Consider the following 24,995-nt stretch of genomic DNA (forward strand, 5'->3'; position numbering starts at 1 on the left):
TTGAAGGGCAGAGTTACAGAGAGAAGAGAGGGACAGGGAAAGAGAGAGAGAGAGAGACAAAGGTCTTCCATCTGCTGGTTTACTCCCCCAGTGACTGCAAAGGCTGGGTTTGGGGCTGGGCCAGGCCCAAGCCAAGAGCCAGGAGCTGTATCCAGGTCTCCCACGTAGGTGCAGGGGCCAAGCACTTGTGCCATCTTTTGCTGCTTTCCCAGGCACATTAGCAGGGAGTTGGATTGGAAGTAGAGTAGCTAGGACTTGAACCGGCACTCATACGGGATGCTGGCACTTCAGGCAGCTGCTTAATCCCTTAAGCCACAACACTGTACCCAATAAAAACATTTTTCAAGGCCTGTCATTATTGGTGAAATATTAAACAGGTATTTTTTGGAACTGACTCAAATTCCAGTTGAATCTTGTGGCTCTTCCAGAATCATTCTCACTTATCTTTAAGAACTAGCTCTGGGGGTCGGCACTGTGGTACAGCCAGTAAAGCTGTCGCTAAAGCTGTCGCCTGCAGTGCCAGCATCCCACGTGGGCACCAGTTCGAGTACTGGCTGCTCCATTTCCAATCCAGACATACGCAGAACTTTAGGGGAAAATATTGGGAAATATTTTTCAGCTTTATGGACAGTATTAAGCAGAATATTATCAAATTATAAGTTCAGATAATTGCAAAAGTAAGAACACACACTGCTACAAGGAGAATTTTCTAATTCTCGCTTAAATTGTTGGATATGCATTCTCTAAGTGGCATTTGAAGATCAGAAATTCCTCCGGTTAAGTAAAAAAAAGTATAACTTACCTGATGAGATTTTCATTCTTTTTTTCCTTTGAAAACGACATTTTAGCAGAACCATCAAATAATTCCAGAAGCAGAGTGACTGCAGTGTTCATAAGCTGGCGGATGAGTTCCTGAAACACGCAGTCCACCAGCACCAGAAACCTGCGAATGGTTTCCAGCAGGCGCCGGTACTTAGGCATCTTGGAGTACGTCGCACCACTCTTCGAGTGTCTAGGCTCAAAACACTCTCTGATTTTTTCCTTTTCTGCTACCTACAATTTAACAAGCAATTGCAAGGAACAAGTCACGATTTCATATGTTCATGTTATTAGTCTGTTATTAGCCTGACAAACACATTGGAACTAAACTTTGATCAACAGTTTTCATTAAAACTTGACTTCATACTGACATGGTTTCTTCCCAGAGAAACCTTTTATTTAAAGAATACAAGCTTCATGCATTCCCTAAGTACAGCTTCAGGAATACAATGACTCTTCTCATCATATCAGCTCTCCTGCCCACACTCCCACTCCTGCATCTCCTCCCTCTCCCATTTCCAGTACCATTCTCAACTAAGATCCATTTTCAATTAACTTTATACACAGAAGACTAACTCTATACTAAGTAAAGAGCTCAACCATTTGCACAAAAAAACTGTTCAACACTCGAGACAGGAATGTTCAAAGTCAGTGCATCTCAAAGTTAATTTCACTTTTTTTTTTTTTTAGAAACTTGAAGCACCCACAAATGACACATCTTTTGTGAGCACTTAGACATAACTATGAGACATAGGAATATCCTCCATTTAATACATTAAAAGAAAGTAAGTCCTCGAGAACAAGTTTTATGATTAATTAAGGAAGCACCCAAGAACAAGCAATGGAATTGGACACTTAAGCATAACTAACACTTATGAGATATAAGACTATCCTCCACTTAATACACTAAAATGAAATAAATCTTTGAGAACCAGTTTTACTGTTAACTCTCATAATACAACTCTTTGAGGACAGAAGTCCTGCATGGGAAGTTAGTGCACAGTGACTTCTGTTGTTAATCTAATAATTGACACTCTTATGTATGACGTCAGTGATCACCTGAGGCTCTTGACATGAGCTGCTAAGGCTATGGAAGGCTTCTGAGTCCACAGTCTCCCTCAGTATTTAGACAAGGCCATAAGCAAAATGGAAGTTCTCTCCTCTCTTTGGAGAAAAGGAAATCCTTCTTTGATGGCCCCTTCTTTCCTCTGGGGTTTCACTCACAGAGATCCTTCATGTAGGACAATTTTTGCCATAGTGTCTTGGCTTTCCATGCCTGAAAATGCTCTCCCGGGCTTTTCAGCCAGACCAGAATGCCTTAAGGGCTTACATGGTATTTAAATAGCAGGCAAAAAGAAAATAATTTATGTGTTTCAAAGCCTATGAAGTTTGCTGCCTCACTTAAAAGTAAAAGTAACTATGCTTTTTTTTTTTTTTTTGGACAGGCAGAGTTAGTGAGAGAGAGAGAGACAGAAAGGTCTTCCTTTTCCGTTGGTTCACCCCCCAAGTGGCCGCTATGGCTGGCGTGCTGCACTGATTGGAAGCCAGGAGCCAGGTACTTCTTGGTCTCCCATGCAGGTGCAGGGCCCAAGGACATGGGCCATCCTCCACTGCACTCCTAGGCCACAGCAGAGAGCTGGACTGGAAGAGGAGCATCTGGGACAGAATCCGGTGCCTCAACGGGGACTAGAACCCGGGGTGCTGGCGTTGCAGGTGGAGGATTAGCCTATTGAGCCGCGGTGCCAGCCAGTAACTATGGTTTTTGTTTTTTGTTTTTGTTTTTGGCAGGCAGAGTGGACAGTGAGAGAGAGAGAGAGACAGACAGAAAGGTTTTCCTTTACTGTTGGTTCACCCTCCAATGGCCACTGTGGCCGGCGCACCGCGCTGATCCGAAGCCAGGAGCAGGTGCTTCCTCTTGGTCTCCCATGTGGGTGCTGGACCCAAGGACTTGGGCCATCCTCCACTGCACTCCTGGGCCATATCAGAGAGCTGGAAGATGGGCAACTGGGACAGAATCCAGTGCCCTAACCGGGACTAGAACCCGGTATGCCGGTGCCACAGGCAGATGATTAGCCTATTGAGCTGCGGCGCTGGCCTCTATGTTTTCTATGTTAAGGGACTGTCCTCAAACACAGTGAGTATTAGCAGTAAGCCAGAGCCCATCCAGGGCTGCCTCCCCTATGCCAGGCTGTAGCAACTGGACTTTTGAAACATATATTCTACATAATGTTGAATTAAGAGAAACTCTTATAATCCAATGCTAGAGCATTATTTTTAAATAATTTCATATATTTTAAGATAATTAAGATGATTGAAAAATGACATTTTGATGAAAATTGTAGGATTAGTATTACTAGATTCACCTAACATTTCTTTTTCTTTTCTTTTTTTTATTTTTGACAGGCAGAGTGGACAGTGAGAGAGAGAGAGAGACAGAGAGAAAGGTCTTCCTTTTGCAGTTGATTCACCCTCCAATGGCCACCGCGGCCGGCGCACCACACTGATCCGAAGGCAGGAGCCAGGTGCTTCTCCTGGTCTCCCATGGGGTGCAGGGCCCAAGGACTTGGGCCATCCTCCACTGTACTCCCGGGCCATAGCAGAGAGCTGGCTTGGAAGAGGGGCAACCGGGACAGAATCTGGCGCCCCGACCGGGACTAGAACCCGGTGTGCCGGTGCCGCTAGGTGGAGGATTAGCCTGTTGAGCCACGGCGCCGGCCCACCTAACATTTCTAAGCTGTGCTCCTGAAAGTAACGCAGAGTTACTTAAAATGGCTCATTATACACACAAAAGTATTTTTATTTGATAGTCCTTTAGCATTCTAAAAATACTTTCAATCTTCATTTTTTTTATTTCTTCATGCTGTTTTAAAATTCCGCTGATACTTCAGTAGTCATACTTTTAAGCTTATATTCTACTGTTTTAAAAAAGTAATTCTGTTAGTGATTTTTAAAAACTTTAGGAAGGGGAATATGGTTATTTTCCTAGAATTTTACCTATGAAATATATGCAAATCTGCTCTTTATAATAGCAGAAATTTTTTAAAATATTTAAACTGGAGTTTATTTGCTATGGAGCAGGGTTTGGTGAAAAGGTATCTGAGAGAGGGAAGCAGAGGAAGTTGAGTTATAAGCACAGAACTCAAAATTTCTGAGACCGATAGCAAACCTTATGCCCAACAATCCCACAGAGATCATGGCAAATCCTTGCACCTACAATGTGCTGTGATAGTTAACTTTATGCTAACTTGGCTAGAGGTGGCAGCACTGGATGGATTTGAAAACTTATGTTAAGTAATACCCAACGTGTTGGAGGATAGTGCTTCCGTGTGGAAACATATAGACGTTCTTTAGCATATACTTTCTTGTTTGACTTTTACAACTTATCTGCTTATGAGCTAATTTTATGTTAACTTGACTCAGTTTTCAGTCAAATACCATAGTAATTTAGTAAAACTGAATGCTCTACTGATCATTTTTTGCATATGTTCTCAGTTTTATAGTCATATTTATTAATTCTACATATTTCCATGAAGTGAGCAACTTTGGTAGATTCCATTATCAGGATTAGTAATGGCTCTAAAATGTTCTCATATGCAATTGACTTGAACGGAAATTTCTTAACAAATATTTATGATCAGATAGCAGTAGCACTGAGTGGGTAGAGTGACTGAGTGAAACGTATTTCTATTTCAATGACCTGAGTTATATTTTGTAAATCATTTATCTATACTGTCCTTGGCCAAACTATCTCAGAGTCTGCCTGCGTATGTCCGGGCTTCTGGAAGTTGGAGGACTATGAAGATTAAGAAGCAATGGGAGGCTTTCAGATTCTACTTCAAACAGCTGCACTTCATCTTATCAACATGTCAAGTCTCGAAGGCATGGTTACCCAGAATTTATCCAAGTTCAATTCAGAGAAATAACTTTTGAACACTCTCTGAGGGAGGCTCAGTGCACCCAGTCCTCTAGAGAGCTCATGTGTCTACCTGCATAGCAGGTCCATAACTAGATGATATTGCATCAGTCCCTTATCCAACTGCTTTGGTCAATTATTCTTTCATGCGTCATCATTCCTGCATGTGGGGACTGCATAAAACAGCCCTACGAAACTAGCAACTGCACAGAGGCCAAGAAGATCATGAGGATACTGCTCATCGTGTTACTGAGTCTTCTTTAGGAAATCCTTAGCTATGTCAGATTCCATCTAGGTGTGTTTGTCCTGAGCTTTCTTCATGGACACTGTGAAGTTTCTCACCAATCACATTTCCCTTTACCTACCAGTTCAAGTTAGATGTTAAGAATCCTGAAGTTGTTCATGCGACACACACACACACACACACACGCATTATACGTATCTTCACTAGTTCCTTTTCTTGCATTTCCACATTGTACCTGGCAAAGCTCTTGTACATGGTAAACATGTAGCACCAGTTGGTTAATTAACTACCTTTTCCCTTCTATTTTCCATTTTGGACACCTTTTCCAGTGATCCAGCTTAGAGTAATGGCTTTAATCAATACATAGCAACCATAAGCAGAGAGAATGTCATTCAAGAATTACCTTTAAGAATGTACTTTTTAACTCCAAAATTGCTTTATCCCTGACATCTTCAAGTTTATTCAGTGCTTGGCTAGCTTGCTGTAATTGTTCTTCACAAAATTCATCTAGAGTGTATGTTCGAGATGGATCCAGCTAATTAAATGACAGTAAATGTCGAGTGTTAGAAAGTCAAAATTCATTCATACAAAATGAGATGAAATATTTGTCTTTTTTCATGCCATGAGGAGTATATTTTATACTTCCTTCTTTATATGCTTTATGTTCTTCAAATTTAAACACCAATTGTTAAGTCTTGATAAAAAAAAAACAAAAAAATATTACTTTAAATTATAACTAAGATTAGCCAAAGTAAGAAAAATTCAAGACTTCAGGTATTTCTGAAGTTATCCATGAACCCAGGGGATCCACCAACCACAGGAATTGTTTTCACTTCTGAAGTCCTAATTATTTATCAAACTTAAAAACATGAACATGAAATACAGGATAAGAAGGTTAAAATTAAGTAACCCAGATAAGGCAGACTTTTCAGAATTTATTCAGAATCCAGCAAAGAGGAGTCTGCACACCCCGACCCTAACCTTGCTTCCTGGTCTTTACTACCTCATTGTCCACCTGCACTGGGGTCTCCTCCTCCTTGTTCTATTACACAAGTGTCACCTTCTGATTCCTGAGCCCAGCTCAGTTCTCCTGGCTATGGATCTCTGCTCTTCCTTGTAGCCTGGCGTCTCACAGTCTTGGTAACTCCCATTCTTGCAGACCATCCTCCCTATGACTCCTACTGGGAGAGCCTCTGCCTCTGCCCCATGCGGAGTTTTGTAGCCTATATCTCCTTATTCTTCATTGGCCTGACATTCATACAAAGCCTATTTTCACAACAAACATGTCCTGAATGCATTACATTTATTCCAAAGATTGCTTTTTAATTGCAACACCCCCACTCCTCAGGTTATGCTAGTCGAGTACTGGCTAGTTCATAATAAGAAACATACTCTAACTTTAAATCATGCTAATCTGTATTTCCTCTGACTTTTCTGTAACATGGCTGTTTTACAAGTTTTTTTTTTTTTGGAGGGGGGGCATGGTATAGGAAATGTTCTTTGTCTTGCATGTTGCTAACTGGTTAGCTAGAATAATTACCAAAGCAAAGGGACCACCTCTATAGTTATTTTTAGACACAAAGAATTGTCTCTTCCAATAAACTATAAGCAGCACAGCTTTGCTTTTGTACTTTGTATTCATATCCTTTGCATGGCACTTTGTTTTTTGTTTTTTTTTTTAATTTTTGACAGGCAGAGTGGACAGTGAGAGAGAGAGACAGAGAAAGGTCTTCCTTTGCTGTTGGTTCACCCTCCAATGGCCACTGCGGCTGGCGCGCTGCAGCCGGCGCTCCACACTGATCCCAAGGCAGTAGCCAGGTGCTTCTCCTGGTCTCCCATGTGGGTGCAGGGCCCAAGCACTTGGGCCATCCTCCGCTGCACTCCCAGGCCACAGCAGAGAGCTGGCCTGGAAGGGGCAACCGGGACAGAATCCGGCGCCCCGACCGGGACTAGAACCCGGTGTGCCGGTGCCGCTAGGTGGAGGATTAGCCTGTTGAGCCACGGCACCGGCTTGCATGGCACTTTGAAAATAGTAAATAACAAATACTTAGCTTATTTTCTTGAAAAGTTTATTCTTTCTCTTGATACTCTGGGGGAAAAGCTGACCCGGCCTAAGTGCTCCAGGAAGGAGCCCCAGTGTTCCTTCTATGCCATCATTAGCATTGCCACTCATTAGCATCTTACTGTCTTTTTGCATCCAAAGTCTCCTCTGCTTCCCACTGTTCATTAAGTTCACCGATAAGTTCTTTTACTCATTCAATTTGTTTCCTTCTACATGAGAGCCACCACAAAAATACTCGTCTGGGGGTGGGCACTTAGCCTAGCAGTTAAGATGCTGGTTAAGACATTTGTGTACAACATCAGAGTACCTTGATTATTCAACTTTTTGCTTTGGCTCCTGATTCCAGCTTCCTACTAATGGAGACTCTGGAAAGCAGCAGTAATGGATCAAGTAATTGGGTTACTGTCACCCAGATAGGAGACTGAGATTGAGTTCTCAGCGTCCAGTATTGGTCCAGCCCATCCCTGGCCATCACAGGGATTTGGGGAGTGAACCAGAAAATGACAGCATGCTCTCCTTCTCTCAAATACATGAGTGGTACATGAAAAAGTAATCTTCTGTTAGATATCTTCTACTTAAACCGTTTTTTAAATTTTAACTTAAATTGAATTTAATCCTTTTGAAACATTAATATCCTCAATATAACTACACAAAATATATTCCAGCTATAGTGATTGATATTTGATTAATTTTATTTACTCATCCAATCAAAGGAAATTTATTGAGTACCAACAAATAACTAAGTCTAAAAATAAGGTGTTATGTCAGTGTGTTGCTGTTCAGATTTTTCCAGATGATGATTCTTCTTGACTTCATACTATTCAAGAGAGTGGTAAAGCAATAGTCAAAAGCCAACACCAAGTATATTCTCTGACTGCTTCAATTTCATTAATGCCAACTCTCATTGGTGCTTTTGCAGGGATGATTCCAAGTAACTTAATTTGACAGGGACTATAATCTGTTCATTGATAATGAGCTGTAGTTTTTCTTTCTAACAAAGAATTGCAAGTTCTTGTCTTTTTAGTTTGAAGATGGAAAAATGGAGACTCATGGCAGCTACCTGTTATTACTTAAGTAATCTCATGCTCAAATTGTTTAGGACATCTCTGAACTAGAGCAAAAACTAGTTTTTTTTTTTAAGGTGTTGGTTTATACATACAGATCTTATTATACGTATACAATCAGTATGATAAATTTTTGAGCAATATGTCAAATTTATAATGTGGCCAAGCCCTGGTACTATTCCTCTTTCCAAGGCTGGATGACTGTTCATTTTACTCTGCATCATCCCCCTCAGAGACTGTAAGTGGAGCAAAATCAGTTGGAATCCTGTTCAGCTACACAATTAACACTTAAAGAAAATTATAATTCTACGTATTTAATCTCTTTAAAAGACCTACCATATATAAATTAAACAAATTATCTCACTAAGAAGCGTATCCTCTCCAGAATATTGATATGGAAATCATAAATTCATTCAAAACCTCTGACTTGCAAAGTATGATAATTTCCCTTTTTTTTTTTTTTTTTTTTTTTTTGACAGGCAGAGTGGACAGTGAGAGAGAGAGACAGGTCTTCCTTTTGCCATTGGTTCACCCTCCAATGGCCGGCACGGCCAGGGCGCTGCGGCCGGCGCACCACGCTGATCCCAAGGCAGGAGCCAAGGGCTTCTCCTGGTCTCCCATGCGGGTACAGGGCCCAAGAACCTGGGCCATCCTCCACTGCATTCCCGGGCCACAGCAGAGAGCTGGCCTGGAAGAGGGGCAACCGGGACAGAATTCGGTGCCCTGACCGGGACTAGAACCTGGTGTGCCGGCGCTGCAGGCAGAGGATTAGCCTATTGAGCCATGGCGCCGGCCATGACAATTTCTTGATATGCTGCATTGAATGACGGATACTTGGTAACTATTAATTATGTACTAGAGATAATTATTTATAAATAATACTGCATAGCCAGAGACATACTTGAAAACGAGGGGTTTCATTGATATAAGTATAAGTACACAATTCTTTATAAGGAATACTGTTAATTAACTATTAAAAATGACTACCAAAGAAATCCATTTTTATACATCAGTCATCCATCGAGATGGCTTATTTATACATCTAGAAATCTCTTTTCCTTTTATTCAGAACTCTATTTGTTCTTCCTTATTTCATATATTAATATTAGCTTATAGTATTACATTTTTAACATTCTTTAAAAATATTTTGAGAGGGAGAGAACCCTTCCACCTGCTGGTTCACTTCCTAAATGCCCACACTGCTCGGGGCTGGGCCTGGCCAAAGCAGAAAACCAGGAACGTCTCCTATGTAAGTGGCTGGAATCTGGTTACTTCAATCATCATGACCGCTACCTTCCAGGGTCTGCATTAACTGGAAGCTGGAGTCTGGAGCCAGAGCTGCAAATTGAACCCAGATACTCTGAAATTAATTCTGAGCATTTAACTACTAGGCTAAATGTTCCCCCAAATATCGTGAACATCGGTAATCTGAAAATCCAGAATAAAAAGTGCTCCAAAATCCATTTTTGATTTTCAGATTAGAGATGCTAAACTGTTAAAGTCTAAGCAAATTTTCTAAAATCTCAAAAAACACACAAAATATCTCTGAAACTCAAAACACCTCTTGCTTACCCCCATATAGTTCTACTCACCTTTACAAGACATATGGCAGATGGATTTTCTTCATGCTTATTATCTTTGAGATTAATCACATCCTCACAAATTCCTCTTATATGAAGTAAACAGGCTTGAAATAATTCATCAGCCCAAAAAAGATGATGGTTCAAAAACAACCTGAATGTTTAAAGAGTTCCTCAGATTTACCTCTCATTTAGAATTAAATGAATTCATAGTTTATTATTATCATTCAGTTCATATGCCTGGAGTTAAAGGTATCACATCTGCATTTTAAGTGATAATGATTAGTAGGCATTAGGAGTTGCATTTGGCTGAAAATATTTTAGTCAAGATTTTGGGGACTAAGTGTGTTAGGAAGGGGAAATAAGATACTCTTTGGCCACTTACTAATAGATTTGAATTATCAAATAGATTTACATACACAGAACTATATATCTTTATCTTACTAAACTTATTAAGTCTAAATAAATTCCCTCAATTTATTTTTATCCTAATTACAGGGGAAAAAATTAACTGGATTGGGGACCATTTGGAGAAAGGTCACATTTTCAAACTACCCATATCCTAAAAGTAGAGAAGATGATGGGTTGTTTTTCCTGTCCTTTTCCACTGGTTTTATTGTCACAAAGGTAGATCGATCACCTCTATCAACACTGAAAATAGGACAGAGCTGAAGGGGAAAAAGCCAGGTGGAAGAGATGAGACTCCTTAAAACTGGGTCAAGGAGCCTTTCCTGTGAAACACACTTAAGAGAACAGGTGGCCTCTGCCCTTTGTGATGCTTGTTGGCTGGCTGGGTTCTAACCAGAGGATGACGGGCCAAGCACTTGGGCCCCTGCCACTCACGTGGGAGACCCAGGAGACACTCCTGGCTTCAGACTAGCCCAGCTCTGTCTGTGGGGTTATCTGGGGAGTGAACAAGCAGATGGAAGGCCTCGCTCTCTCTGTAACACTACCTTTCAAATAGATAAGTAAATCTTTAAAAAATATCATAAACTATCTCTCCCCTATCCTTCCATTTTACAGATGAAAGATTTATATATCATGAAGCTAGTGAAGCTTAAATTTCCGACATTTCCATATATAGGGTTCAAACTGCATTCATCTCAGCCTTAAAGCACACCCAAGTCCCCACGCGGACAGGAAGCAAACCTTACCTATGCATGCTTACTGAGCACAGCATCTAGACTCATCCATCCTCAGCTGCGAGTCCACCTAGCCTTGAACTACCTCTTCCAACCCTGCCTAACCACAGAACTCAAATAGTGGTACCATCTGGTGAAGAAACACACCCTGTAGCATGGCTTGATCAGAGGGGATTGTTGTGTTTGGTCATCAGCCCTGCCTGACTGCAAAGCCCGGCCAAATGCTCCACCCTAGCTCAGAATAAAAGTGACTATGTTCCATCTAGAGAACTCAAACTCTGCTTGACAGAGTCATTACCAGCTGGCCCATCCAGAATCACAGGCTAAACTCAATAAAGCAGGTCTATCCCTTCAAAAGAACTCCTGTAAAAGCCAGAAAAATTGGCTGTCTCTTCAAAGCCATAGACTCCAGTGCAAGGACACAGATTACAGAAACTCAGAAAATCACTACACTTCTAAAGCAAACTAACAAACCTCCAACATGGCCCGTAAATTACTGGAGACCTGTGAAATGCCTGACAAAAATTTCAGAATAATCTAAGGAGTTCAGTGAACTAAAAGAATACATGGATAAAAAGCTGAACAGAATTTGGACATACATGAACAAAATGAGAAGTTTGATAAAGAAACATTTTAGGAATAAAATAGTTGTTCCTCAACAGTCTAGACAAGGGCTGATCATGTCATTGTCTCTCATAGTGTCCATTTCACTTCAATGGGTATCATTTTAGATGCTCATTTAGTTGCCTTCGACCAGGGAGAACATATGATATTTGTCCCTTTTGGACTGGCTTATTTCACTCAGCATGATATTTTCCAGCTTCCTCCATTTTGTTGTAAATGCTCAGATTTCATTGTTTTTTTTTACTGCTGTATAGTATTTGTTGTTGTTGTTGTTGTTGCTGTTTGTTCTACTTAATACCACTGGTTGAACTCTGTAATCAATACGCAATCATTCTTAGGCATTTAAAATTAACAGAAAAGTGATCTCTGTTAAACATAGGAGTGGGAATAAGAGAGGGAGGAGATATATAGGGCGGAACATGCTCACTCGGACTTACCTCCAATGGTGGAGCTAGAAATGTGCCAGGGGATTTCAACTCAATCTTATCAAGGCGGCATGTACCAATGCCAGCGCATTTGGTAAAGTGATAAGTACACAACCGATCAAAAAGATAGGGTAAGTGTTGAAGAGATTTTACAAAGAAGACCAGTGTAAGCAAATAATGAAGGATAGAATTAAAAGGGACAGTATGATCCTGCAGGGGAAGCAGGACACACAGCAGACTCATAGAATGGCAAACGCCCAAAACAGCACTTCGGCCTCAGAATCAACCCTTGGGGCATTCGGATCTGGCTAAAAGGCCCATGAAAGTCTCACAGGCATGGAAAGCCATGACATGGTGGCAAAAACAATCTAAATGAAAGATCTTGGTGAACAAGACCCTAGCGGAAGGAACAGGCCATCAAGGCAGGAGGTGCCTTTCTCTGAAGGGAGGAAGGAACCTCCACTGTGACACGGCCTTGACTAAACAAGTTCAGAGTCAGTGAACTCAAGGGGCTTCCATAGCCTAGACAGCTCATGGCAAGAGCCACAGGGGATTGCTGACATGATAAATAAGAGTGCCAGTTGTTAAATCAACAACGGGAGTCACTGGGTACATGCTCCCCACATAGGATCTCTGTCCTTAATGTGTTTTACTATGAAACTTAAAAACAACACTACTAGTCAAACAATACCCTATACCTTGTGCAGTTGTGTGAGTGCAGCCTGTTGAAATCCTTGCTTAGTATATACTAAGTTGATCTTCAGTATATGAAGGTAATTGAAAATGAAACTCGATGAAGGGCGGGATGGCAGAGAGAGTGGGAGAGGGGAGAGTCGTGGGAGGGAGGGAGGTTGGGGGGGGGAAGCCACAACAATACAAAAGTTGCACTTTGTAAATTCACATTTATTAAATAATAAAAAAGGAAAAAAAACATTTTAAAAACCCAAAGAGAAATCCTAGAGATGAAAAATACAATGACTAATATGAATAATTTAATAGAAAATTTCAATGGAAGGTTTTCTATCAAGCTGAAGAAACAGGTCAAAGACTAAACATCTGAAATTAACCAGAGAAACAACACTACCTGTTATCTTAAATGAAAACAATCAATCCCAAAGACTGTATTTTCTATGATTCCTCTTATATAGAACATCTTTTTTTGGAAAACCACTTCATTATGATCTTAGTGGCATACAAAAATATATAAATATTTATTATATACCACCTGATGCATCTGGAGGTAAGTACATATATCTCAATCTCCATAACCTATGCTATGCAAATATCTATCACCTCCAAAAATATCCTCTAATTCTCATTATTATTTATGATACCACTCTTGAAAAGACAAAATTATAGAAAGGGGAAGATACTAGTGATTGCCACAGGTTAAGGAGAGAGTAGGAGTAGGAAGGAGCCAGTGGGGATACAGCAATCAAAAGATAACATGAGGGATCCTGTGATGACAGACATGCTCTGTATCTTGATTCTATCAAGGTTAATGTCCTAGTTACTGTAATATTTTTATTTTTTGCAAGATATTACCATCTTGGGGGAAAACAGGCAAAAGGTTCATGGGAGCTTTCTGTATGATTTCTTACAACTGCATCTCGAGCCACAATAATCTCAGTATAAAAAGTTTAGTAAAAAACAGCAACAAAAAAAGACACTTGACTGCTAGAGATCCTATGAAACAGGACTGACTGTCATAGAAGGCTTAATCTTTCCTCTTCTTAGAAGCAAAAACAAAAACTAGATAAAGTGACCAAGAGTGTTCACCGAAGTTCTTCATAGCTCTGTGGTCACAGAAGTATACGAGGAACTATAGCAAGTGCTTAACTGTCTTTCAGAATTGAGGTGGGTTAGATTTACTCATAGAGGCAGTGCAGTATGATTTTCTAATCACTGGTTGAAAACTACATTGTATATACTTTCATTCTATACTTTTAAAATACTGTTTTGAAATTTTTATAAATATGTTGCATATTAAGACTTACTTGCTGGGAGGGCTCCAAGATGGTGGAATAGGGAGGGAGTTCACTGATAGTCCAGGAAAAGATAGTCTAATAAAAGTGGATATAGTGAAGTCTCAGGGAAGAGTTAGGGAAAAAACTGCAGAGGGAACTCTTCTGGAAGTAGAGGGACATGGTGGATCCATGTGGAGGACACGGGCACCCATAGTTCGGGAGCCCAGCTGCCAAGAATCTTCTCCCCCACACCAGCGCTGGAAACAGAGGTGAGGTTAAACCACAGTAGCCCAAGACACTGGTGGAAAAGTGGCAAGAAGAGCCTAGAGGGAATGAGGCTTGAAGCTCTGTGGGGGAAAGTACACCAGCATAACTAGAGAAAAGAAAAAAATGGGACTGTAAGGACATGATTCTCTCCCTCCACTCACCTTACAAAGGGGAGTGAGACAATAGAGCAGGTGCTATTTTGGACATATGTAACAGCTGCGCCAGCTCGGGGCTGTGCCCGCTCTCAACCAAACAGAAAAACTTGACTCTGGTTGGGAGTAATAACAGGAGACTAAGACCTAGTGAATGTGTGGAGCTTATGAACTGGGACTGTGATAAAAAAAAAAATTAATGGTGTGTGGGAGAACTCACAGTGTGGCTGAGACGTGAGTAGTCTTGGTGGGAGACGCCACAAAGTCGGTAGCCTTGGCTACCTGGGGAGAGACATTGCAATGGAATCTGAGCTTATGCTGAGGACTGCACAGACCCTTTGTGTGGTCCCTGGGACAGAGCAGACAAATACTATACCCACTGGGGCTAGCACTCAGGCACTGATTGCCATCAAGGAGAAGAGATCAGCTGAGCAGAATTACTTCTCTTCTGAATAAAAAAAAAAAGAGAGAGAGAGAGAAAGATTTACCACGCCAAAGCTGAGTGTGTCACCTTTGGCACACTCTTGACCCTGAAGAACTGAGCAGAGCTCTCTGGCCATACCCACCACAAGCCTCTAGAGATTCACCAAAAGCAGACAGTCCACTTAATCTAGAGTTACAGTATAAAAAGAAAAGCCACCACAGAAAAAAAATAAAATAAAATAAAAAGAATATCTCCACAATGGCAAACAACAAACACAAAAACTGATGAAACAAGAACAAAGAAGACATCATGACAACCAAAATGAATGTGACACTCCAATACAAGATTATGAAGATGCTGAGATAGAAGAAATGCAAGATACAGATTTCAAAAAATTTATGATAAGAACATTCAGAATTTATCAAAAACAAATGATGAACTACAGAAATCCATACAGGACAGGACAGAAAAATCTCTCTCATGAAAATGAAATCCTAAGGAGGAATCAAAATGAAATGAGGAATTTCATAGAACATGAAATTGAGATATTAAAGAGAAATCAAAATGAAATGCAGAATTCAATAGAACAAATGAAAAACACATTTTAGAGCCTTAAAAACAGAATGAGCAAGGTAGAAGAGAGAATATCAGACTTAGAAGACAGAGCACAGGAAATATATAGTCAGATCAAAGAAAAGAGGAAATTAGAAATCTAAAAAATATTGTTGGAAATCTACAGGATACTATTTAAAAAACCAACATTTGGGTTCTAGAAGTCCTGAAGGCATGGAGAGAGAGAAAGATTTAGAAGGCCTTTTTAGTGAGATACTAGCAGAAAACACTCCGGGTTTGGAGAAGGAAACAGACATCCAAGTACAGGAAGCACATAGAACCCGTAATAAACATGACCAAAAGACATCCTCACCACGACACATTGTAATCAAACTCAACACAGTGAAACATAAAGAAAAGATCCTAAAATGTGCAAGAGAGAAACGTCAGATTACTCTCAGAGGATCTCCAATTAGACTCACAGCAGACTTCTCATCAGAAACCCTACTGGCTAGGAGGGAATGGCGAGATATAGCCCAATTACTAAGAGAAAAACTGCCAGCCCAGAATATTATATCCTGCAAAGCTCTCATTTGTGAATGAATATGAAATAAAGACCTTTCATAGCAAACAGAAATTGAAAGAATTTGTCACCACTTGTCCAGCCCTGCAAAAGATGCTTAAAGATGTGTTACACCCAGAAACACAGAAACACGGCCATCAATACAAAAGAAGGTAAAGAAAGAAAATCTCCCAGTAAAAGATCACAGGAAGTTCAAGGCATATATTGGAAATATCTTTGGAAAAATGACAAAGTCACTACTTATCAATAGTCACATTGAATGTAAATGGCCTCAACTCTCCAGTTAAAAGAAAGAGACTGACTGAATGGATTAAAAAACAAAACCTATCTATTTGCTGCTTATAAGAACACATCTTTCCAACAAAGATGCATGCAGACTGAAAGTAAAAGGTTGGAAAAAGATATTACATGCCAACAGAAACCAAAAAAGAGCTGGCATAGCCATCTTAATATCAGACAAAATAAACTTTAACAGAAACCTGTTAAGAGAGACAAAGAGGGGCACTATATAATGATTAAGGGACCAATTCAACAGGAAGATCTAACTATTATAAATGTATATGCACCTAATTACAGGGCACCGGTTTATTTAAAAGATATGTTAAGGAATTTAAAGGGAGACTTAGACTCCAAGACAACAGTATGGGGGGACTTCAATACTCTACTCTCAGAGATAGACAGATCAACAGGACAGAAGATCAATAAGGAAACAGCAGATTTAATCGACACTATAGCCCAAATGGATCTAACAGATATCTACAGAACTTTTCATTCTACATCTAAAGACTTTACATTCTTCTCAGCAGTACATGGAACCTTCTCTAGGATTGACCACATACTAGGCCATAAAGCAAGTCTCAGCAAATTCATAAGAATCGAAAGAAATCATATGAAGCATCTTCTCAGACCACCATGGAATAAAGCTGGAAATTAGCAACCCAGGAATCCCTAGAGCATATGCAAACACATGGAGACTGAACAACTTGCTCCTGAATGAATAGTGGGTCATAGAAGACATCAAAAACTTTCTGGAAGTAAATGAGGATAACAACACAACATATTAAAACTTATGGGATACAGCAAAAGCAGTGTTGAGAGGAAAGTTTATAGCAATAGGTGCCTACATCAATAAATTGGAAGGGCACCAAATAAATGAGCTATCAATGCAGCTCAAGGATCTAGAAAAACTGCAGCAACCCAGACCCAAAGCAGTAGAAGAGAAATAATTAAAATTAGAGAAGAAATCAACAGAATTAAATCGAAAAAAAAATTACAAAAGATCAACAAAACGAAGAGCTGGTTTTTTGAAAAAATAAACAAAATTGACACACCATTGGCCCAACTAACTAAAAAAAGACCCAAATCAATATATTAAGAGATGAAAAAGGGAATGTAACAGACACCACAGAAATAAAAAGAATCATCAGAAATTACTACAAAGAGTTGTATGCCAGCAAACAGGGAAATCTATCAGAAATGGATAGATTCCTGGACATATACAACCTACCTAATTGAACCATGAAGACATAGAAAACCTAACAGACCCATAACTGAGACAGAAATTGAATCAGCAATAAAGTCCCTCCCAACAAAGAAAAGCCCAGGACCAGATGGATTCACTGCTGAATTCTACCAGACATTTAAAGAACTACTAACTCCAATTCTTCTCAAACTATTCAGAACAACTGAAAAAGAGGGAATCCTCCTAAATTCTTTCTATGAAGATGCAACAGAGAAAGAGAATTACAGACCAATTTCCCTGATGAACATAGATGCAAAAATCCTCAATGAAATTCTGGCCAATAGAATGCAACAACACATCAGAAAGATCATCCATCCAGACTATGTGGGATTTATCCCTGGTATGCAGGGATGGTTCAATGTGTGCAAATCAATCAATGTGATACACCACATTAACAGACTGTAGAAGAAAAACCATGTGATTATCTCAATAGACGCAGAGAAAGCATTTGATAAAATACAACACCCTTTCATGATGAAAACCCTAAGCAAACTGGGTATAGAAGGAACATTTCCCAACACAATCAAAGCAATTTATGAAAAACTCACGGCCAGCATCCTATTGAATGGGGAAAAGTTGGAAGGATTTCCACTGAGATCTGGTACCAGACAGGGATGCCCACTCTCACCACTGCTATTCAATATAGTTCTGGAAGTTTTAGCCAGAGCTATTAGGCAAGAAAAACAAATTAAAGGGATACAATACAAATTGGGAAGGAAGAACCAAACTATCCCTCTTTGCAGATGATATGATTCTTTATTTAGGAGATCCAAAGAACTCTACTAAGAGACTATTGGAACTTATAGAAGAGTTTGGCAAAGTAGCAGGATATAAAATCAATGCACAAAAATCAACAGCTTTTGTATACACAGGCAATGCCACGGCTGAGGAAGAACGTCTAAGATCAATCCCATTCACAATAGCTGCAAAAACAATCAAATACCTTGGAATAAACTTAACCAAGGACGTTAAAGACCTCTATGATGAAAATTACAAAACCTTAGAGAAAAAAATAGAAGAGGATACTAAAAAATGGAAAAATCTTCCATGCTCATGGATTGGAAGAATCAATATCATCAAAATGTCCATTCGCCCAAAAGCAATTTATAAATTCAATGCAATACCAATCAAAATACCAAAGACATTCTTCTGAGATATGGAAAAAATGATGCTAAAATTTATATGGAGACACAGGAGACCTCAAATAGCTAAAGCAATCTTGTACAACAAAAACAAAGCTGGAAGCTTCACAATACCAGATTTCAGGACATACTACGGGGCAGTTGTTATCAAAACAGCATGGTACTGGTACAGAAACAAATGGATAGACCAATGGTACAGAATAGAAACACCAGAAATCAATCCAAACACCTACAGCCAACTTATATTTGATCAAGGATCCAAAACCAATCCCTGGAGTAAGGACAGTCTATTCAATAAATGGTGCTGGGAAAATTGGATTTCCACGTGCAGAATCATGAAGCAAGACCCCCTACCTTTCACCTTACACAAAAATTCACTCAACATGGATTAAAGACTTAAATCTATGACCCGACACCATCAAATTATTAGAGAACATGAGAGAAACCCTGCAAGATACAGGTACCGGCAAAGACTTCTTGGAAAAGACCCCGGAAGCACAGGCAGTCAAAGCAAAAATTAACATTTGGGATTGCATCAAATTGAGAAGTTTCTGTACTTCAAAAGAAACAGTCAGGAAAGTGAAGAGGCAACCAATAGAATGGGAAAAAATATTTGCAAACTATGCAACAGATAAAGGGTTGATAACCAGAATCTACAAAGAAATCAAGAAACTCCACAACATCAAAACAAACAACCCACTTAAGAGATGGGCCAAGGACCTCAATAGACATTTTTCGAAAGAGGAAATCCAAATGGCCAACAGACACATGAAAAAATGTTCAAGTTCACTAGCCATCAGGGAAATGCAAATCAAAACCACAATGAGGTTTCACCTCACCCTGGTTAGAATGGCTAACATACAGGGACAAATATCATATGTTCGCCCTGATCGGTGAAAGCTAACTGAGCACCTAAAAGGAAACCTGTTGAAGTGAAATGGACACTATGAGAAACAATGACTTGATCAGCTCTTGTCCTGACTGTTGAGGAACAACTTACTATTTTATTCCTTTCAGTGTTTTTTTGTTCTACTTAATAGCATTGGTTGAACTCTTTAATTAACACACAATTATTCTTAGTCGTTTAAATTTAACTGAAAAGTGATCCCTGTTAAATATAAGAGTGGGACTAAGAGAAGGAGGAGATGTTAAGTTCGGCACATGCTCAATCGGACTTACCCCTAATGATAGAGTTAGAAAAGTGCCAGGGGATTCCAATTCAATCCCATCAAGGTGGCATGTACCAATGCCATCTCATTAGTCAAAGTGATTAGTTTCAGTTCATAACTGATCATAATGATAGGATTAAGCATTAAAAGGTTCACATCAACAAGACTAATGTCTGCTAATACTAACTGATAGAATTAAAAAGCAGAGAACACTCCAACATGGGATGCAGATTACAGAACAGACTCAGAGAATGGCAGATGTCCTAAACTGCACTCTGGCCTCAGAATCAGCCCTTAAGGCATTCGGGTCTGGCTAAAAAGCCCACAAGAGTATTTCAGGCATGGAAAGCCAAGACACTGTGGAAAAAAAAAGACCTAAATGAAAGATGTCTGTGAGTGAGATCCCAGTGGAAAGAATGGGCCATCAAAGAGGGAGGTATCTTTCTCTGAAGGGAGGAGAGAACTTCCATTTTGACTATGGCCATGTCTAAATAAGATCGGAATTGGCAAACTCAAGAAGCTTCCATAGCCTTGGCAGCTCATGACAAGAGCCTCGGGTGATTCTTAACATCGTAAATAAGAGTGTCAATTGTTAAATCAACAACAGGAGTCGCTGTGCACTTACTCCCCATGTAGGATCTCTGTCCTTAATGTGTTGTACTATGTGAATTAATGGTATAACTAGTACTCAAACAGTACTTTATACTTTTGTTTTTCTGTGTGGGTGCAAACTGTTGAAATCTTTACTTAGTATATACTAAATTGATCTTCTGTATATAAAGATAATTGAAAATGAATCTTGATGAAGAATGGGATGGGAGAGGGAGTGGGAGATGGGATGGTGGTGGGTGGGAGGGTGGTTATGGGGGGGAAAAGCTGCTATAATCCAAAAGTTGTACTTTGGAAATTTATATTTATTAAATAAAAGTTTTTAAAAAAGGACTTACTTGTTTTTATCTGTCTTAATTCTTTTAACATTTGATCTCCAAGTAACAAAGGCTTTATAAATTCTGAAAAGAAAAACATTTCTTACATTTTATGTTCATAAATCATGTATCCATAGAGAATATGTGTAGTAAAAGATCAGTATTAGAAAATTCTCTAAGACATTTCATTCGTCCTGAGTTACCTAAATACTAAACTATATAAATTTTTTCCAAACCATTAGCAGAACAGAGAGCAAAAGGTAAATGTAAATTAAAGTCATTTTCATAGATGAAACATTCAATTATTTCCAATATTCTCATAAGTATTAAAAACTATAAGTATATATTTTCCCTTAAAATTTGCTGGCCTTATATTTTGATAAGAGACTCATTTCAGGGAGACTCAAGATTTAATTTTTCAGTGATGATGAAAAGGTACATTGATTAAAAAATATGTAGTGGAGGTAAAAATAATTAAGATAATGTATTTAATCTTGGTATTATTTAATACTAATGAAAAAGGGACATATTTATGGTTTTAAAGCCCATGTGAATAAGGATTCAAAAGTTTTCCTGGTGATTACTCAAACAATTTTCATAAATGAAATATGCATGCCCACCATTTATGCAAATCATCAACATCTGGAAATGAATGCTGCTGCCTATTTTATGCACTGAGACTTGTTTAGTGCCATATCACATTCTGTTCCCGAGTAGCCTCTGTATCTTGAGGAAAACAACCACCTTTAAATAAACACTGAGATGTGATACTTGTTGGCCAAAGTGAGATTCCTTATATAGCTGGGAAAGAGCCAGCAGGCAGGGACTGGAGTGCCCAAGAAGCAACCAATCTTGGTGAAGACACTAGCTTATTTTCAGTCACAGAAGACTGAGTTCTGGAAGCTTCTGGGCAGCTCCAAGAGAATCCTGTAAGAGTCCTCAAAAAAACTGAGGCCTCGGAAATCAGAAGTGCCTTGGGTGAATCTGGTAATGGGGCAGGCATCATGATACAGTGGGCACAGCCACTGTGGTCCATGTACCCCAGTGACGGTGTCTGCCACCCACGATGGAGATCTGGATGGAGTTCCATGATCCTGGCTTTGACCCGGTCCAACCCCAGCTGTTGCCAGCATTTGGGGAATGAAACAGAGGATATAAGATTGATCCAACTCTCTCATCCTGCCTTTTAAATAATAGCCCATTAAAATATTATTTTTAAGATTTATTTATTGATTTAAGAGGCAGAGTTACAGACACACAGAGAGAGGTCTTCCATCTGCTGGTTCACTCCCCAAAATAGCCTCAATGGACAGAGTTGGGAGGATCCCAATCAGGAGTTCCTTCCATGTCTCCCACACAGGTGCAGGGGCCCAAGCATTTGGGCCATCCTCTGCTGCCTTCTCAGGCCATAAGCAGGGAGCTGGATCAGAAGTGGAACAGTAGGGACTCGAACTGGCTCTCATACAGGATGTTGGCACTGCAGGCAGAGGCTTAACCTACTACGCCACAGCGCTCACCTCCAAAAATATTTCTTTTCTGAGTCCCCAGCACATAACATCAGACTGCAAGAAAAAGTAGATGTTTGAGAAAAACCAAGAAAATTATAAAACTAGGTACAAACACTAAAAGAACAGTCGGTCAGGGCATTACTTGATAAAGGATCAGAGTCTTAGGAATCTTGATGTAATATGATGTAATGGAATGTACCTGAGAACTAGACAAATTTTTGCACAAAAAGCTGCCCCCAGGGATCTTAATCTCTGCTTTGTTTACCTTAATAATTTAATCTCTACCTGTCATTTTACATATTACATGTTTGTTTACTATCTCTTACCTACTACCAATTAAGTTTGAAAACTGGACTCAGTTAAGTTGCTCAATGCAGAATCCTCGGCATCTGGAATAATACCTGGTTTTCAGTGGACGCTCAAGCAAACCGTTCATTTGGGGTGGGTGTTTGGCACAGTGGTTAAGACATTGCCTGGGATGCTTGCATCCTATATGGGAGTGCTTGGGTTCAAGTCCTGGCTCTGCTTCTGATTCCAGCTTCCTGCTCATGTACACCCTAAGAGGCAGCAGAGGATGGCTCGAGTAGTTGGGTCCCTGTCACTCACATGGAAGACTCAGAGCTCCTGGCTTTGGTCTGAACAAGCTCGAAGCTGTTGTGGGCATTAGGGGAGTAAGCCAATGGATCAGAGATCTTTGTCTATGTCTGCCTTTCAAACAGAATGAAAATAAAGTCAATATTCATTTCATAAAATAAACGCCTGGAGAAAGATAACATCAATACAGTTTAAGTTTACTTGACTATAAATTACCACTTTTGCAATATTCAAATTATTCTTCTTTAAATGATTTATTTATTAAAAAGGCAGAAATACAGGGAGAGAGAAAGGGAGAGAGATCTTGCAACTGTTGGTTCACCCCACCCCCACCCCCACCTACAAAAGGCTTCAATGGCCAGGGCTGGGCCAGGCTGAAGCCAGGAGCCAGGAGCTTCCTCCAGGTTCCCATGTGGGCACAGGGGCCACAGTAAGCAGGCCATCCTCTACTGCTCTCCTGGGGGCACCAGCAGGGAGCTGCATGGAAAGTGGAGTAGCCTGGACCTGAGCTGACACCCAACTGGGATGCTGGCACCTGAGGTAGGGGCCTAACCCTTTACACCACAGGGCCAGCCCCCATGATATTTCACATTAAGAGTTTTAATTGTTAAGTAAGTTTTCAATCTAAAAAGATTTTATGGAATACCCCAGTTCCCCTTCAATTCCCCATGAATATGCCATTATTATAGTTCATAAGACTCAAATGACTTAAGAATTGGTTAAGTTTGCATTCATCTCACCGGAAACTGGAAAATATCTTGAATTGCTGTAATAAGTAGCAGTTTTTTCTTTCTGATAGCCATCTCAAAGTAGGTGTGAGTTCTACTGCATCCATGTCCCCACGCTTATTATCAATCTACAACAAAAAAGCACAAAACCATAACTTACTTTCTTTAAATGACAGTGCTATTTTTGAGAAATTAAGAAAGCTGTTATCTGGCTTACAATTACCTGCCTTTATAATTAAACCTTTCCTGCAGCTGAACCCTCAGGCACTTCATCAACTCGTATCATGCTGCTCCCGAACTTGCCTTTCTGTCATGCTATTTCTTGTGCTCCAGAAAAGAAGATGAGCTTCCTCCTCCGTCTGAGATACTTTTCCCAACTGTTATCCAAATTCTGAGCCTCAAAATCTTCACCTTTTCTATAAAAGTAGTATGTATGACCTTCATCTTACGTACAGAGATGGAGTAGCCCAAAAAAGCTTATAATCCCAGATACCCCATTGTGCCATTCAAAAAGCTCCATGCTCTCTGTCAAGGAATTCTTTCTCTCCCCAAGAGTTTCTCTCTTCTAGCCAAATGTTAATTTTCTTCAAGTACAAGAAACAAAAGCATGCCTATATGCTATAACTAGTACTGAAACAGTATTTTTACACTTTGTGTTTCTGCGTGGGAACAAACTGATGAGATCTTTACTAATTACATACTGAATCGATCTTCTGTATATAAAGATAATTGGAAATGAAAAAAAAAAAAACCTGGTGTTAAATTGGAAATGGCATAGAAAATTAATTAATTTTAAAAAATATATTATGTAGGATCTCTGTCAAAAAAAAAAAAGCATGCCTATGCCAACAGCATGCATATATCTATGTGTCTATATTTATTTACACAGATACTGTTCCTTCCATTGTCTCTTGACATTGCATGTTAGATACATTTAATACCGGCCGGCGCCGTGGCTCAACAGGCTAATCCTCCGCCTTACGGCGCCGGCACACCGGGTTCTAGTCCCGGTCGGGGCACCGATCCTGTCCCGGTTGCCCCTCTTCCAGGCCAGCTCTCTGCTGTGGCCAGGGAGTGCAGTGGAGGATGGCCCAAGTGCTTGGGCCCTGCACCCCATGGGAGACCAGGAGAAGCACCTGGCTCCTGCCATTGGATCAGCGCGGTGCGTCAGCCGCAGCGCGCCTACCGCGGCGGCCATTGGAGGGTGAACCAACGGCAAAAGGAAGACCTTTCTCTCTGTCTCTCTCTCACTGTCCACTCTGCCTGTCAAAAAAAAAAAAAAGAAATATTTAATACCTACACATGCGCAGACACACACACACACACAGAGAAATCTACCTCGTACAGATGTGGTCCTACTCACATGTACTTCATGGTTTATTTTATTTGGGAGATGAGGAAGACAGAAAGCAAGCAGGCAGATATTAAACAAATAATCAAAATGAGTAAGTATAATTATAACTTGTTGTATTAGCAACTACTATGTAAGAGCATAACAGGGATTTCCACGTCTGGCAAGAGAGTTCTGGCAAACGTGCGATGGGGGTATTCTTTTTTTCACTGTTATCATTCATGTTATGCCAGCAAA

The 24,995-nt window shown here is 40.0% G+C and overlaps 1 protein-coding gene across 1 annotated transcript in view; it reads right to left on the minus strand.

The window, feature by feature from the left end:
• Window positions 1-798: 798 nt before the first annotated feature.
• The window catches only part of LOC133773755 (dynein axonemal heavy chain 14-like), a 39,236-nt gene continuing 15,039 nt past the window's right edge, over window positions 799-24,995 (minus strand). Inside the window, exons 6-10 of the mRNA XM_062211341.1 lie at window positions 23,420-23,535; window positions 20,599-20,661; window positions 9,695-9,836; window positions 5,380-5,511; window positions 799-1,053 (exon numbers count right to left, since the gene is read on the minus strand). Coding sequence (XP_062067325.1) covers window positions 799-1,053; window positions 5,380-5,511; window positions 9,695-9,836; window positions 20,599-20,661; window positions 23,420-23,535 — 708 coding nt within the window. The remainder of the gene's footprint in view (window positions 1,054-5,379; window positions 5,512-9,694; window positions 9,837-20,598; window positions 20,662-23,419; window positions 23,536-24,995) is intronic.

This window comes from Lepus europaeus, chromosome 14 (assembly GCF_033115175.1).
Source record: "Lepus europaeus isolate LE1 chromosome 14, mLepTim1.pri, whole genome shotgun sequence".
NCBI classification, from domain to species: domain Eukaryota; kingdom Metazoa; phylum Chordata; class Mammalia; order Lagomorpha; family Leporidae; genus Lepus; species Lepus europaeus.